The sequence below is a fragment of the Pongo abelii genome, chromosome X, assembly GCF_028885655.2.
Source record: "Pongo abelii isolate AG06213 chromosome X, NHGRI_mPonAbe1-v2.0_pri, whole genome shotgun sequence".
In the NCBI taxonomy this organism is placed as follows: Eukaryota; Metazoa; Chordata; class Mammalia; order Primates; family Hominidae; genus Pongo; species Pongo abelii.
The window spans coordinates 15,350,379-15,363,921 of record NC_072008.2 but is presented as its reverse complement, the minus strand read 5'-3'; the positions used below and the strand labels follow the sequence as shown (position 1 = coordinate 15,363,921).

At 40.2% G+C, this 13,543-nt stretch overlaps 1 protein-coding gene across 3 annotated transcripts in view; it reads left to right on the top strand.

Annotated features, from left to right (window-relative positions):
• Window positions 1-11,230, top strand: part of ASB11 (ankyrin repeat and SOCS box containing 11) — a 35,758-nt gene extending 24,528 nt beyond the window's left edge. For 2 of the 3 annotated variants that reach the window (XM_009234606.2, XM_009234607.2), the window contains exons 5-7: window positions 1,605-1,739; window positions 3,177-3,368; window positions 7,572-7,861. In XM_009234606.2, coding sequence (XP_009232881.2) covers window positions 1,605-1,739; window positions 3,177-3,368; window positions 7,572-7,696 — 452 coding nt within the window. In that variant the 3' untranslated portion in view covers window positions 7,697-7,861. 3 annotated transcript variants of the gene reach the window in all.
• Window positions 11,231-13,543: the final 2,313 nt, after the last annotated feature.

Sequence of the window (13,543 nt, the reverse complement as noted above, 5' to 3'; positions counted from 1 at the left end):
ATAATAAACACATAATTTGTGTGTCTCTGTATATTTTTCTGTATTGTAAAAGCATGTTAATGATAAATATCCACAGAATGTAAGCATGATTAGCAAATTCATTATTTTATACACTTGTATTAGTGCTATTTAACTTTTCTGTATTCATTTTTAAAACTTTCTGAGAATATTTAAATTTAACTCAAACTAGGCTGTTTCTTGTTCTTCAAAAAAAAGACAAGAATTATTCAAAAATGTATATTAAATACCCTGTATTTTCCAAGTAGTTTTAGGGGCTTACTAGATATTATTTCTGGATTCTTATAGCTCTAAACCTCTATGAACAAGCTGAGTCATAGTTTGAGTCAATACCTTGACATATTGATGCTGTAATTCAGGTATAATATTTAATTATGTGAACAAATAGTTTGAATCGACAGTCCTGATTTGTACATTTTAATGCATATTTATACTTAATTTAGAATTTGTGATAAATCAGGTAGGTCTAAAATGAAGCTTACTTTTATGTTATCTACAAAAAATAGGTTGGCTAAATTAATTAGTAATGACACGATTTTTTAGGGAGATATTTAAATCTTCAAAGAGAACTAACTCTTTGTAAGCTCCCATCAATACCTCAGAAGCACTCTCTCCTGAACAAAGCATTCACAGGTTGCAAATTTATCATGTCCATGTATTTATTGGGCAAACTCTCAAAAGAGAATGCTTGCTTACATAGTTGTTGTTAGCCACTGAATATGAAAGTGTATTTAAATATATTCTATACTTAAGACTTCTTTATTCTTTCTCATAGGTATTTTCCAGACTAACCAAAATAAGGTTGCAGGCCATATATCCAATCTCATACGCATGGATAAAGAAGAGAATGAGAGATTTGCAATGGAGAGGGGACAGGGTTCTCTTGGGTTTGAGCACTAGCTTTTCAGAGTAATAATAGGCCTAGTAGTTTGTCCCTCTGGGTCTTGTCACTTCCGTTTGTAAAATGGTGGCATCATTCTGGAGAGTGATTTCAACTGTGCTACTTGGAGTCCTTAGTTTAGTTAAAGTTAACTCGGGCTGTAAAGAGGAGCTGGAGTGGGGAAGCATGGGCATGCTCCTCTTTTTATTGGTATTATTTTGGTGGTTTCTACCTAAGATTTCCAAAAACAAACACAAAAATGTTTTTCTGCTGCAAAAAGAGATCTAGGTTATTTATTTAATTAATTAATTTATTTATTTTGAGACAGAGTCTCGCTTTGTCGGCCAGGCTGGAGTGCAGTGGCGCTATCTCGGCTCACTGTAACCTCCACCTCCAGGCTTCAAGCGATTCTCGTGCCTCAGCTTCCCGAGTAGCTGGGATTATGGGTGTGTGCCACCACGCCCAGCTAATTTTTGTATTTTTAGTAGAGATGGGGTTTCACCATGTTGGCCAGGCTGGTCTCGAACTCCTGACCTCAGGTAATCCGCCCGTCTCGGCCTCCCAAAAAGCTGAGATTACAGGCGTGAGCCACCACACCCGGCCAACCTAGGTTATTTCTAAAGCCCATTTCAGATAAGCAATGCTGTAATTCTGTTAATATTTAATATGTCCCTTACTTGAGTGAGGGTATCTTGTGTTCCACCAGGTCACAGAGAGTGCATGGAGATCCTGCTGGCAAATAATGTTAACATTGACCATGAGGTGCCTCAGCTCGGAACTCCTCTATATGTAGCCTGCACCTACCAGAGGGTAGACTGTGTGAAGAAACTTCTAGAATTAGGTAATTTCCAAAATTATTTTCATGAAGAAACCTGTTAACTTTGTTGATTTTCTATAGCTTCAAAGATGAAGTTCTTGTCATGGTTGAAAAATATTCGGTTAGCATTTTATGTTTGAATGCTAAAAACAAAACTTCTCTAGAGAAATGAGTGTCTGTATTTCTCAGTCCTGCTTCCTCTGATGTTAACTCCATTTACCTGGTATTGTTCTCCCTGGTTGTCACAAGATAGCTGCCAGCAATACCTGGGTTTACAGCCCTCCTTATCCGTACACAGCAAGAAAGAGCATTGGCTCTTTTTAAGTCACATGCCCATCTTTGAACCCCTCATGGGGGCCAAGGGAATACAATATATTGATTAGTTTAGGCCTAGATTTCAGCCTACTCTGCATTTATTAGGCTTCACTGGAAACACAAGAACTGAAACTCACAAGAGGGTGGTTTCCCTTCAGGAAATCTAGGTATGCTTGCCAGGAAGATGCTGGACAGTAAAAACAACAGACATTTGCTACAGGCTAGTTTGTATCTATCCTGCTACAGTATCTAGTCATTTTAAAAGCAATTCTAAAAGGCATATACAGAAACCGAGAGTCCGTGGAAAAATGAAATATCTTTTTTTTTTTTCGAGATGAAATTTCGCTCTTATTGCCCAGGTTGGAGTGCAATGGCGCGACCTCAGCGCACTGCAACCTCCACCTCCAGGGTTCAAGCGATTCTCCTGCCCCAGCCTCTGGAGTAGCTGGGATTACAGGCGCACACCACCACACCTGGCTAATTTATTGTATTTTTAGTAGAGACAGGGTTTTACCATGTTGGCCAGGCTGGTCTCGAACTCCTGACCTCAGGTGATCCACCCGCCTCAGCCTCCCAAAGTGCTGGGATTACAGGTGTGAGCCACTGTGTCCAGCTGGAAAAATGAAATATCTTGAAACTATTCTTTGGTTAAAGATTCAACAAACTTAGCCCCTGACATAAAGGTGGAGATTGTAGTAAAAACCTTTAGTTGTGAACTTTTATCTTGAGGAAGTTTTTATCTTTTTTATTTCCCATCATTTACTATTCTCTATAGTAAGTTCAGAAATCATTTTTTGAGCCCCAAATGATATAAATACTAAATAAACTTAGCTTTATCTTTTGCCCCCAAACATAATAACTATGTAACAGGAGCCTCAAATACTTTATTTTGTATGCCACACAGTTTGTATGGGAAAGCAAGTATTTAAAATGACTAAAAATATCTATATTCACTTTTCTCACCAAAGAATTTCAAGTAGTCTTAGTAGGCATTGCTGAGGTTCTAGGCTTAAGTTGCTTATTTTCAAAGATTTGTCAAATATGTCATGGTACTTAAAATGTCTTTATATGCAATGACTATATTTGAAGCTCATTGTGCTTTACATTACGATTTAGTGTTGAATTGTGGCCACCTGTTTTGTTAAGGAGCCAGTGTCGACCATGGCCAGTGGCTGGACACCCCACTCCATGCTGCGGCGAGGCAGTCCAATGTGGAGGTCATCCACCTACTAACCGACTACGGAGCTAACCTGAACCGTAGAAATGCTCAGGGCAAAAGTGCGCTTGATCTGGCGGCTCCAAAAAGCAGCGTGGAGCAGGCGCTCTTGCTCTGTGAAGGTAACCAAGGGCTGGGTATCCATTCCTCTCCCATAAGCACATTCTCTCCCCTTCCTGTCTCATCTGTAGCATTTTTTCCTTTTTCTTTTCTCTTTTTAATTGAAGGTGTCATTGTGGGAGGTGATAGGCCCTGCCGTCACTGACCTGTCTTCTGGGATTTTATATGCTGTGTATATTCACTAACAACCAAAGGGCATTTACATATAACCAGAGTGTTGCTTTGTATTTTACATAACAAGAAAATAACCAGAAAACCGGCCAGGCGTGGTGGCTCACGCTTGTAATCCCAGCACTTTGGGAGGCTGAGGCGGGTGGATCACAAGGTCAGGAGTTTGAGACCAGCCTGGCCAACATGGTGAAATCCTGTCTCTACTAAAAATACAGAAATTAGCCAGGTGTGGTGGCTGGCGCCTGTAGTTCCAGCTACTTGGGAGGCTGAGGCAGGAGAATCACTTGAACCTGGGAGGCGGAGGTTGCAATGAGCAGAGATCACACCGCTGCATTCCAGCCTGGGCGACAGAGCGAGACTTCATCTCAAAAAAAGAAAACCAGAAAACCTTGTTTATACCCCGAAAATCTTGAATTTCCATTTCTATCCTGGCATAAGCATATGATTGAGCAAACCAAAACTCTGCTTTGTAATATTGGGAGACAATCTGATGGCAAATTCAAAAGACTTGAGTCAGAGTCGGTAGGGGAGGACACAGAGTGTTTCAGAAACCCGACTAAATGGTGAGGTTGCTTGCCTGTTCTCCAGATCAGGGAGTAGGTGGCTCTGCATTCTTATTTGCTTCATTCCCGTTTCCACCATGAGCATTAAGAGCAACTACTGATGCCAGAAGAGGTAAGGCGAGCATCTGAAATTCAGAAGAGAACCTCTATGTCTATACAGTAAGAAAATATTTTCTGAGCCTATATTGATTATTTGTGTGCTTGAAGAATATTAAAGATAATTATAATTATTCAGCTTTACGTGTGCCAGGCACTGGGCTAAATTTGAAACATAGATCAATCTCATTGAATTTTTAAAACTTTAGAGCAGTGGGAACTTTATATGGTAGTAGCTGGTTGCTATGCCAGGTACAAATGGGAAAAGAAAAGCATTGACAAGGTCACACAGCTAGCTACATAATAGAATTAGGTAGGTTTCTGAGCCATCTGACCCCAGAATGTGCACTTTCTTTTTCTTTTTTTGAGATGGAGTCTCACTCTGTCTCCAGGCTGGAGTGCAGTGGTGCGATCTCGGCTCACTGCAACCTCTGCCTCCCGGGTTCAAGCTATTTTTCTGCCTCAGCCTCCTGAGTAGCTGGGACTACAGGCATGCACCACCACACCCAGCTAATTTTTGTATTTTTAGTAGAGATGGGGTTTCACCATGTTAGCCAGGATGGTCTCGATCTCTTGACCTTGTGATCCGCCCGCCTCGGCCTTCCAAAGTGCTGGGATTACAGATGTGAGCCACTGCACCCGGCCATCAGAATGTGCACTCTTAATGTTATAAGGCCCCAACCCTGAATCTTCTGAAACATTCAGTGAGGAGGGTCTTATTTCACTCACCAGTTCCATTTTGTGAAACCACTCCATCATATATACCTTCCAAGTAGAATGCTTGGTTTTAACCATTTTAGGAATAGTCTTTCTAAATCAGTGCTTCTTAAGATTTAACATGCATATCAGTTCACTTGAGGATTTCCTTAAAATACAGATTCTCATTCAGGAGGTCTAGGATGGGACCTGTGACTCTGCATGTCTAGCAGGCTCCCACGTGATGTTGATGGTGCTGGTCTGAGGACCACACTTTGCGTACCACTGGTCTAGATTATTATTATTGTTATTATTATTATTTTAGACGGAGTTTTGCTCTTGTTGCCCAGGCTGGAGTGCAGTGGCGTGATCTCGGCTCGCTGCAACCTCCGCCTCCCGGGTTCTAGCAATTCTCCTGCTTCAGCCTCCTGAGTAGCTGCGATTACAGGTGCACGCCACCATGCCCAGCTAATTTTTTTGTATTTTTTGTAGAGATGGGGTTTCATCATGTTGGCTAGGCTGGTCTCGAACTCCTGACCTCAGGTGATCCACCCGCCTCAGCCTCCCAAAGTGCAGGGATTTCAGGCATGAGCCGCTGTGCCTGGCCAGGATTATTTTCAATAGTCTAGGGATCATTAATCATTGTTCTTTTATTTGAATCTTCACCAGAAGAATTATGATCTTCCTTAGCAGATCCGAGCTTGGAAATACCAGGTACTTTCCAACTGTTAGTAGAGACTATAGTTTATAGAAGTTTTCACATTTCCTATTTTCTTCCATCAAAAATGTTTCTAGGACTAGGATTTGTAGACCTGGATATCCTGGACACGGCCTAGCTCCTCTGTCCTTTGTCTTCATAAATATAGCCACTTGCTCTAGAAAGATTAATACTGGCTGGGCGCGGTGGCTCACGCCTGTAATCCCAGCACTTTGGGAGGCCCAGGCGGGTGGATCATGAAGTCAGGAGTTCAAGACCAGCCTGGCTAAGATGGTGAAACCCTGTCTCTACTAAAAATACAAAAATTAGCCGGGTGTGGTGGCATCCGCCTGTAATTCCACCTACCTGGGAGGCTGAGGCAGAGAACTGCCTAAACCCGGGAGGCAGAGGTTGCAGTGAGCTGAGATTGCACCACTGCATTTCAGCCTGGGCGACAGAGTGAGATTCCGTCAAAAAAAAAAAAAAAAAAAGAAAGATTAAATACCAACTACATCAGAGTTCACTCTGCTGTCAGTGTCTCTAGGCACTGGACAGTTTGTCTACATTACCATTTTGCAGAGGAGGTTAAGTAGGACAACAGATAAAGAAGTTTTCTATTCTTGCTTCCCAAGATTTTAATTAAGATCGATTGTTTGGTCCTCCAGGTAGCTCTCATGGATGCTCCTTGGCAATGTGAAGCCAAATGTTAACCTGGCTATTCGCATATGCAGTCCATCATTTTTCATGGGGTGTGAGATGCTGTAACAGTGGATTTTTTTGAAAAGGAAAACATTGTGTAGACCAGTAATTAGGTTTTCTTGAAGAGATCTTTATTGATACAGTCAGGTTAGGAAATAATGACTGTGCAACTAGTATTGCAGCCAAAAGCTCATTCATCCTATTCAGCCATATTCTGGACTCTCATCAGCTGATTTTCCTTAAGGATTCAGAGCCATTCAAAGCCATGAGCATGATGATTCTGTGAGACTCCATGAGAGTCCATGAGACTGAGTTTCAGGGAACAATAGGGTCTGACTTGAGTCCTTCTTGCAGATCTCTATTGAGCTGGAATCCTTGCAAGAATAAAGGGCCTCTTCAGATTTAAGTTGAGACCCAGCCAGCACCACCTCATGGGCAGCTAGAGCCGGTAGGTCCAGGAGTACTTTGAGGGCTGCATATCTGGCCCCTGGCACATCTCCTAACACTGCCTCTGTCACCAAGCAGGTGGAACTTCCCCGCTGACACCCTTTCCATATTGTCCCTCTGTTCTGTGGCTCTGTCTTGGAGTCCTGCGTGTTCAGTCCTTCCATTTGCATTTTCTCCTTGGCCAGTGTATTACTTTCTTTCTTTCTTTTTTTTTTTGAGGCGGAGTCTCGCTCTGTCGCCCAGGCTGGAGTGCAGTGGCCAGATCTCGGCTCACTGCAAGCTCTGCCTCCCGGATTCACGCCATTCTTCTGCCTCAGCCTCCCGAGTCGCTGGGACTACAGGCGCCCGCCACCACACCCGGCTAATTTTTTGTATTTTTAGTAGAGACGAGGTTTCACCGTGTTAGCCAGGATGGTCTCCATCTCCTGACCTTGTGATCTGCCCGCCTTGGCCTCCCAAAGTGCTGGGATTACAGGCGTGAGCCACTGCGCCCGGCCCCGTGTATCACTTTCATTGGCACATTCAATACATGAATGAGATGCATTCCCTTTAGACCCCACACCTCATTTCTAACTTGCCTCTGGTTAGCTTCATTCTTCAACATTGGTAATCCAAGTACCATTGGAAGATTAACAAAGAAATGCATCCCTTCCAGAGGGGCAAATCAGGATCCGCTGTCTGTATTTAGTGTCTGCTACCTCATTCTATAGTTCCTATACAGATCCAGCTTCTCTTCTGCTTTTAGAAAATTTCCGCCTCTTCCAGTTCTCTGATTTCCCCCTTCCACCCCACCTCCCACCACTATGAAGTTAACACCATTTTTATTTCTCTCTCAGGCCCACCTGCTCTTTCCCAGCTTTGCCGCCTGTGTGTCCGGAAGTGTCTCGGTCGAGCATGTCATCAAGCCATCCACAAGCTACATCTGCCAGAGCCACTCGAACGATTCCTCCTATACCAATAGTCCTAAGTGTTCCTGGGAAGATACTTGGAATGACACAGATTGTTGTCTGCTGTACCTAGAGTACCTAATGTAGAAGCTCAACAGCTAGACTCTTAGTATCTTTAAATGAGCTCAGTTGAAGTAAATCCCCCATGAGCTAGAACACTTGAGGAGTGGAAACTCCTGGTTAATTTAATGTTCTCATTAACCAAGGGGCAAGTAGAAACCGTTTAGCTTTTAGCTCTTGTTGTTAAGAAACTTAAAAAAACTGTGAAGTAGAGTGAAAACAATAGGCTATTTTTTGATGATTCGGGATCTTCTTGTACCTAAAAGTCAACATTCTGAATATTGTATAGACACATATAAATTCAGGTGGATAAGATTATAACAAATGTTAGGTATTCCAAGATATGTTCTTGATTTAGTTCCTTCCTTCAGCCCTTCCCCACTTTTTTCTTTCTTTCCTTGAATAAATCTGGTATAATTTTGATTTTATATATATATACACATGCACTCATATATTTAATGTTTTCAAAGTCCTTAATATATATAGTTCATATATATGTTTTCAAAGTCCTTAATATATGTATAAAGCTTACATATATGTTTTCAAAGTTCTTTATATATAAAGTTATATATGTTTATATAGACTTTATATATATATACATATATACAGTTAAGGACTTCAAAAACATTGTAGTTAACTGAGGCTTCCAGTTACTGCGGTCCTGGTTGATAAGAAAGACTTTGGAAGAGATCAGTGCACCCAGAGGTTGGCATCTATTGCTTATTGCTTCTGATATTAAATGCCGTTATTTGAAGTAAGCAGTTCTAGGATTGAGAACACTGGGTGTCCCCAACAACCTGAACCCACAGTCATTGTCTGAGGCATGTTGCAACCCAAGCACTGGCTTATTTTCAAAGTCAAGATCCTCAGGGTTTTTGAAATAATTACATACTGATGCCAGTCACCAAAGTGGGCTCAATCCTGGGCCAATATTTTTTTCTGTGGATAGGGGCCCAAAATAAGCACAAAGGTGTATAAAAAGAGGCTTCTCCTTTTCTGTCTTCTCCTTCTTCTCATTTCTCTCTCCTTCTGTCACCCCTCCTCTTCCTCTATTCTTTCTCTTCTTTGTGAATTTAGAACATGGGAACTGGATAGACTTTTAATTATTATAAGTATTACTGTCATGGTTCAGTATTCAGTTCTAAAATGAAAATTCCCTCTCAGATCATCCTAAGACTCATTTCACACATGTATTTTTTTTCCTCAAATTTTCTAGACCTTTGGCTCTCAACTGGAGACAATTTTGCCCCACTCCCACTGAGACATTTGTCAATGTCTGCAGACATGTTTACTTGCAACAATTGGGGGAGAATTGCTACTGTCATCTAGAGGGTGGAGACGAGGGATGCAGCTAATCCTAATCACCCTACAGTGCACAGGAGCCCGCAGCAAAGAATTATCAGATCTGGCCGGGCGCGGTGGCTCACGCCTGTAATCCCAGCATTTTGGGAGGCCGAGGCAGGCAGATCGCAATGTCAGGAGTTCGAGACCAGCCTGGCCAATATGGTGAAACCCCGTCTCTACTAAAAATACAAAAGTTAGCCAGGCATGGTGGCAGGCGCCTATAGTCCCAGCTACTTGAGAGGCTGAGGCAGGAGAATAACTTGAACCCGGGAGGCGGAGATTGCAGTGAGCCAAGATCACGCCACTGCACTCCAGCCTGGGTGACAGAGCGAGACTCCGTCTCAAAAAAAAAAGAAAGAAAGAAAAACAAACAAAAAAGAATTATCAGGTCCAAAATGTCAATAGTGCCGAGAGTGAGAAACCCTTCTCTAAGCCTGTGCTATTCAATACAGTAGCTACTAGCTACATATGGCTAATGAGCACAGGAATTGTGGATAGGCTGAATTAAGATGTGTTGTAAGTGTAAAATACATATTACATTTTAGTGATTGAGTAAAAAAAGAATATGAAATATTATGAACTTTGTTTTGTTTTCTTTTTTTAGACGGAGTTTCACTTTTGTCATCCAGGCTCAAGTGCAATGGTATGACCTTGGCTCATTGCAACCTCTAAACCTGTGCTATTCAATACAGTAGCTAGTAGCCACATATGGCTAATGAGCACAGGAATTGTGGCTAGGCTGAATTAAGATGTGTTGCACGTATAAAATACATATTACATTTTAATGATTGAGTAAAAAAAGAATATGAAATACATGAACTTTTTTCTTTTCTTTTCTTTTTTGAGACGAAGTTTTGCTTTTGTCACCCAGGCTTGAGTGCAATGGCACGATCTCGGCTCACTGCAACGTCTGCCCCTCAGGTTCATGCGATTCTTCTGCCTCAGCCTCCGGAGTAGCTGGGATTGCAGGCATCTGCCACTATGCCCGGCTAATTTTCGGTATTTTTAGTAGAGATGGGGTTTTACCATGTTGGCCAGGCTGGTCTCAAACTCCTGACCTCAACTGGTCCACCTGCCTCTTCTTTTTTGTTTTATTTTTTATTTTTTTGTTTTGAAATATTAATAGCTTTTGATGTTGTATTTTTAATTTTTTGAAAACTTCCATACTGTTTTCCATAGTGGTTGTAGTAATTTACATTCCCACCAATAGTGTATAAGAATTCCCTTTTCTCCACATCTGTGCCAGCATTTGTTATTTTCTATTTTTTGGATAGCCATTCTAACTGGGGTAAGATGATACCTCACTGTGGTTTTGATTTGCATTTTCCTGATGATTAGTGATGTTGAGCATTCTTTCATTTACCTGTTGGCCATTTGTATGTCTTTTTTTGGAGAAATGTCTATTCAGATCCTTTGCCCATTTTAAAATCAGATTATTTGTTTTGTTGTTGTCAAGTATGATCCAGCAATCCCATTACTGGATATTTATCAAAAAGAAAGGAAATCAATGTATGGAAAAGAGGTAGTTGCACCTCCATGTTTATTGTAGCTCTATTCAGAAGAGCAAGATATGAAATCAACTTAAATTGTCTGTCAACAGATCAATGGATAAAGAAAATGGTATATATACAAAATGAAATACTATTCAGCCTTAAAAAAGAAGGAAATTCTGTCATTTGCAGCAACATGGATAAGCCTGGAGGACATTATGTTAAGTAAGTCACGCACAGAAAGATAAACACCATATGTTCTTGCTTACATGTGGAAGCTAAAAAAATTGAGCTCACAGAAACAGAGAGTAGAATTATGCTTATTAGAGGCTGGGAAGGGTAGTGGGGAGGGGACAATAGGGCATGTTGGTTAATGGATACAAAATTATAATTGGCTAGAAGAAATAATTTCTAGTGTTTCATAGCACTGTAGGGTAAATGTGGTTAACAATAATTTATTATGTATTTTCAAAAATCTAGAAGAGAAGATTTTGAATGTTCATAGCAGAAATGATAAATGTTTGAGGTGATGGATATGCTAATCACCCTGATTTGATTACTTCTAGGTATTAAAATATCAGTCTGTACCCCGTAAATATATACAGTTATTACATACCAAATAAAATTAAATGAAAAAACTTTTTTGCTGATCACACAATGAAATAATCTTTTCAATATATTAGGTTAAATAGAATATATTATTAAAATTAATTTCACTGGCTTTCTTTTTACTTTTTTAGTGTGACTATAATAACATTTTACATTACATGTGTGGCTCACATTACATTTCTATTAACAGTACTCTAGATCATTTTCTGATTTTTACAATTTTGGAATATCTAATAATCTTAATTAGTTAATTATCTGGGGGAAAAGGTTACATTTTAATCTTACATCATATTTCCAAAACAAATCTTGTTTTTTAAAAAAAAGTTAAAAAAATTAAATAATGCTATAAAAATACTATAAGAAAATTACATGAATATACATGAAAGGGAAAGCATTTTTGAAATATATGAAAGGCAGAAAGGTTAAAGGAAAATACTGATAAACTGGAATACATCAAAAATTATGTTGCAAAAAATGCCATATATAAAATGAAATGGCAAACCAAAATAGAGGAAAACTGTATGTGACATTTATAGCAGATCAAAAGTCAATATTCTAGGGCAAAGGAGACCGTCACATCTCACCCTTAGCTTTCTCCTTTTCCCAGTGGAGAATTTTGGTGAACAAGGATGTAAATATTACCCAAACCTTCAGTAAAGTCTAAAATGTATATGATACCTTGTGCATTTTTTAGAAGATATTAAGGAAAGAACCTAGATTATTTATCTGGCTCTACATGCTATAATATATGTATTGCATGATGTGGTGGCAAAACAATATGTAAACTTACCTGTTTCGGGTGGATCAAATTCTCCTTCTATGAGAGATGTGACGAGAAAAACTGAAGAGCGTTTGCAAACCTTAGGAAAGTCAATTTTCACAAATCTTGAGGAAGGTACAGCGTAAGTCCAATGGCCATGAAAGGAGGTACAATTCAATGTGCCCTAAATATTAAAGGGCAGAATGATCTCAGCTGATATCTACATTTCAACATATAAAGAGTTCATTTACAAATCAATAAGAATAATATAGGTTCATGAATAGAAATATTAGCAAAGGGAATGAATAGTAAACTTATCAAATAACATACAAATAAATAGTCATAAGAATGTTAAAGATGGAAAATTGATTGAAAGAAAGGATGGATTTGAAACAGGATGAGGAGCCATTTGAGCCATCATTAGCCATGGAACGATCAAGGAGGAAAGAACGGACAGTCTCTTCCTATAATAGAACGTTTAGGAATTGGAGGCTTTCCTTCAAAGTGTTCTCGCGAGTGCATTTTTTTTTTTTTTTTTTTGTCATCTGAGATCTTGCTGAATGTCTGAGTACTGTGTTAAGCCCCGGGAGGCTCTAGGACATTCAACCAGTCTGTGACCCCAGGGAAGTGTTCCATTGCCCACTGCAACTGCAGACCATGGATGCCACAAATCATTTGTATGGACCTCCCAACAGTGGTAGGCCTGTATTTGTGTTGGGGGAAGAGGTGGCACTCAAATCCTGAACAACCATTCACCAGAATCCATCTGATTGTCCAGGTCTCTGAATCCTAGAGTGGTGCCGATGTCTTACAATTTATGAATGAAAGTATTAGACAAGAGGTAATCTTTAAGTCCTTTTAAGGCCTAATCCATTAAGCTATATTTAGACCATCAGACTAATCATCTGGTTTTTATGATATTTTGTTACCAACTTTAGATCTAGGTTTGTTCTGCTTGCATGCAGTAAACCAATCACTGTGACATGGGTTTTGCAAAAGAGAAAAGATTTATTCACAAGGCTGCCAAGCAAGAAAGCAGGAGAACAACTCTCAAATCCACCTTCCCAAAGATAAGCCTTAGCTATATTTCCGGGTTAGGGAAGTGGGGTGGTCTAAGGCATGGGGAAAAGTAATTGACAGTGGGGAAAAAAGTAACAGGTTTATTCTGCGCAAGCATAGCCAGGGCTCATGACATTACATAGGACATATAAACCCAAAATAGTGGCATTAGCATGATCTGAGGGTGGCATTTTTGGTCTTCTGACATTCAGAAGGCCATTTCTCAGGCACTTGTGGAGGCCTAGTTGAAGAGCCAGTGGCCTTAACTGGTTTGAACTGGACAGGAGCTGGCCCAGGTTCCTGAAAAACAACTGAAGCAATCATTACTGTGGTGAACTATGAATGTTATTTATAAAGTAGGCAGTGAAGGTTAAGTTTCAGTGTTCAGCAGGGTGGCATTCAACTACTGTAGCCTTCAGCTTCATGAAAAAAGAAAAGAAATAACAAAAAGCAAGCCACCAAAAGCAAGCAGGGCGGACAGACCTGATCAAATTAACCCTTCGGTTTCCATTTTGCCTGTGGTTTGGGGTTCTTAGATA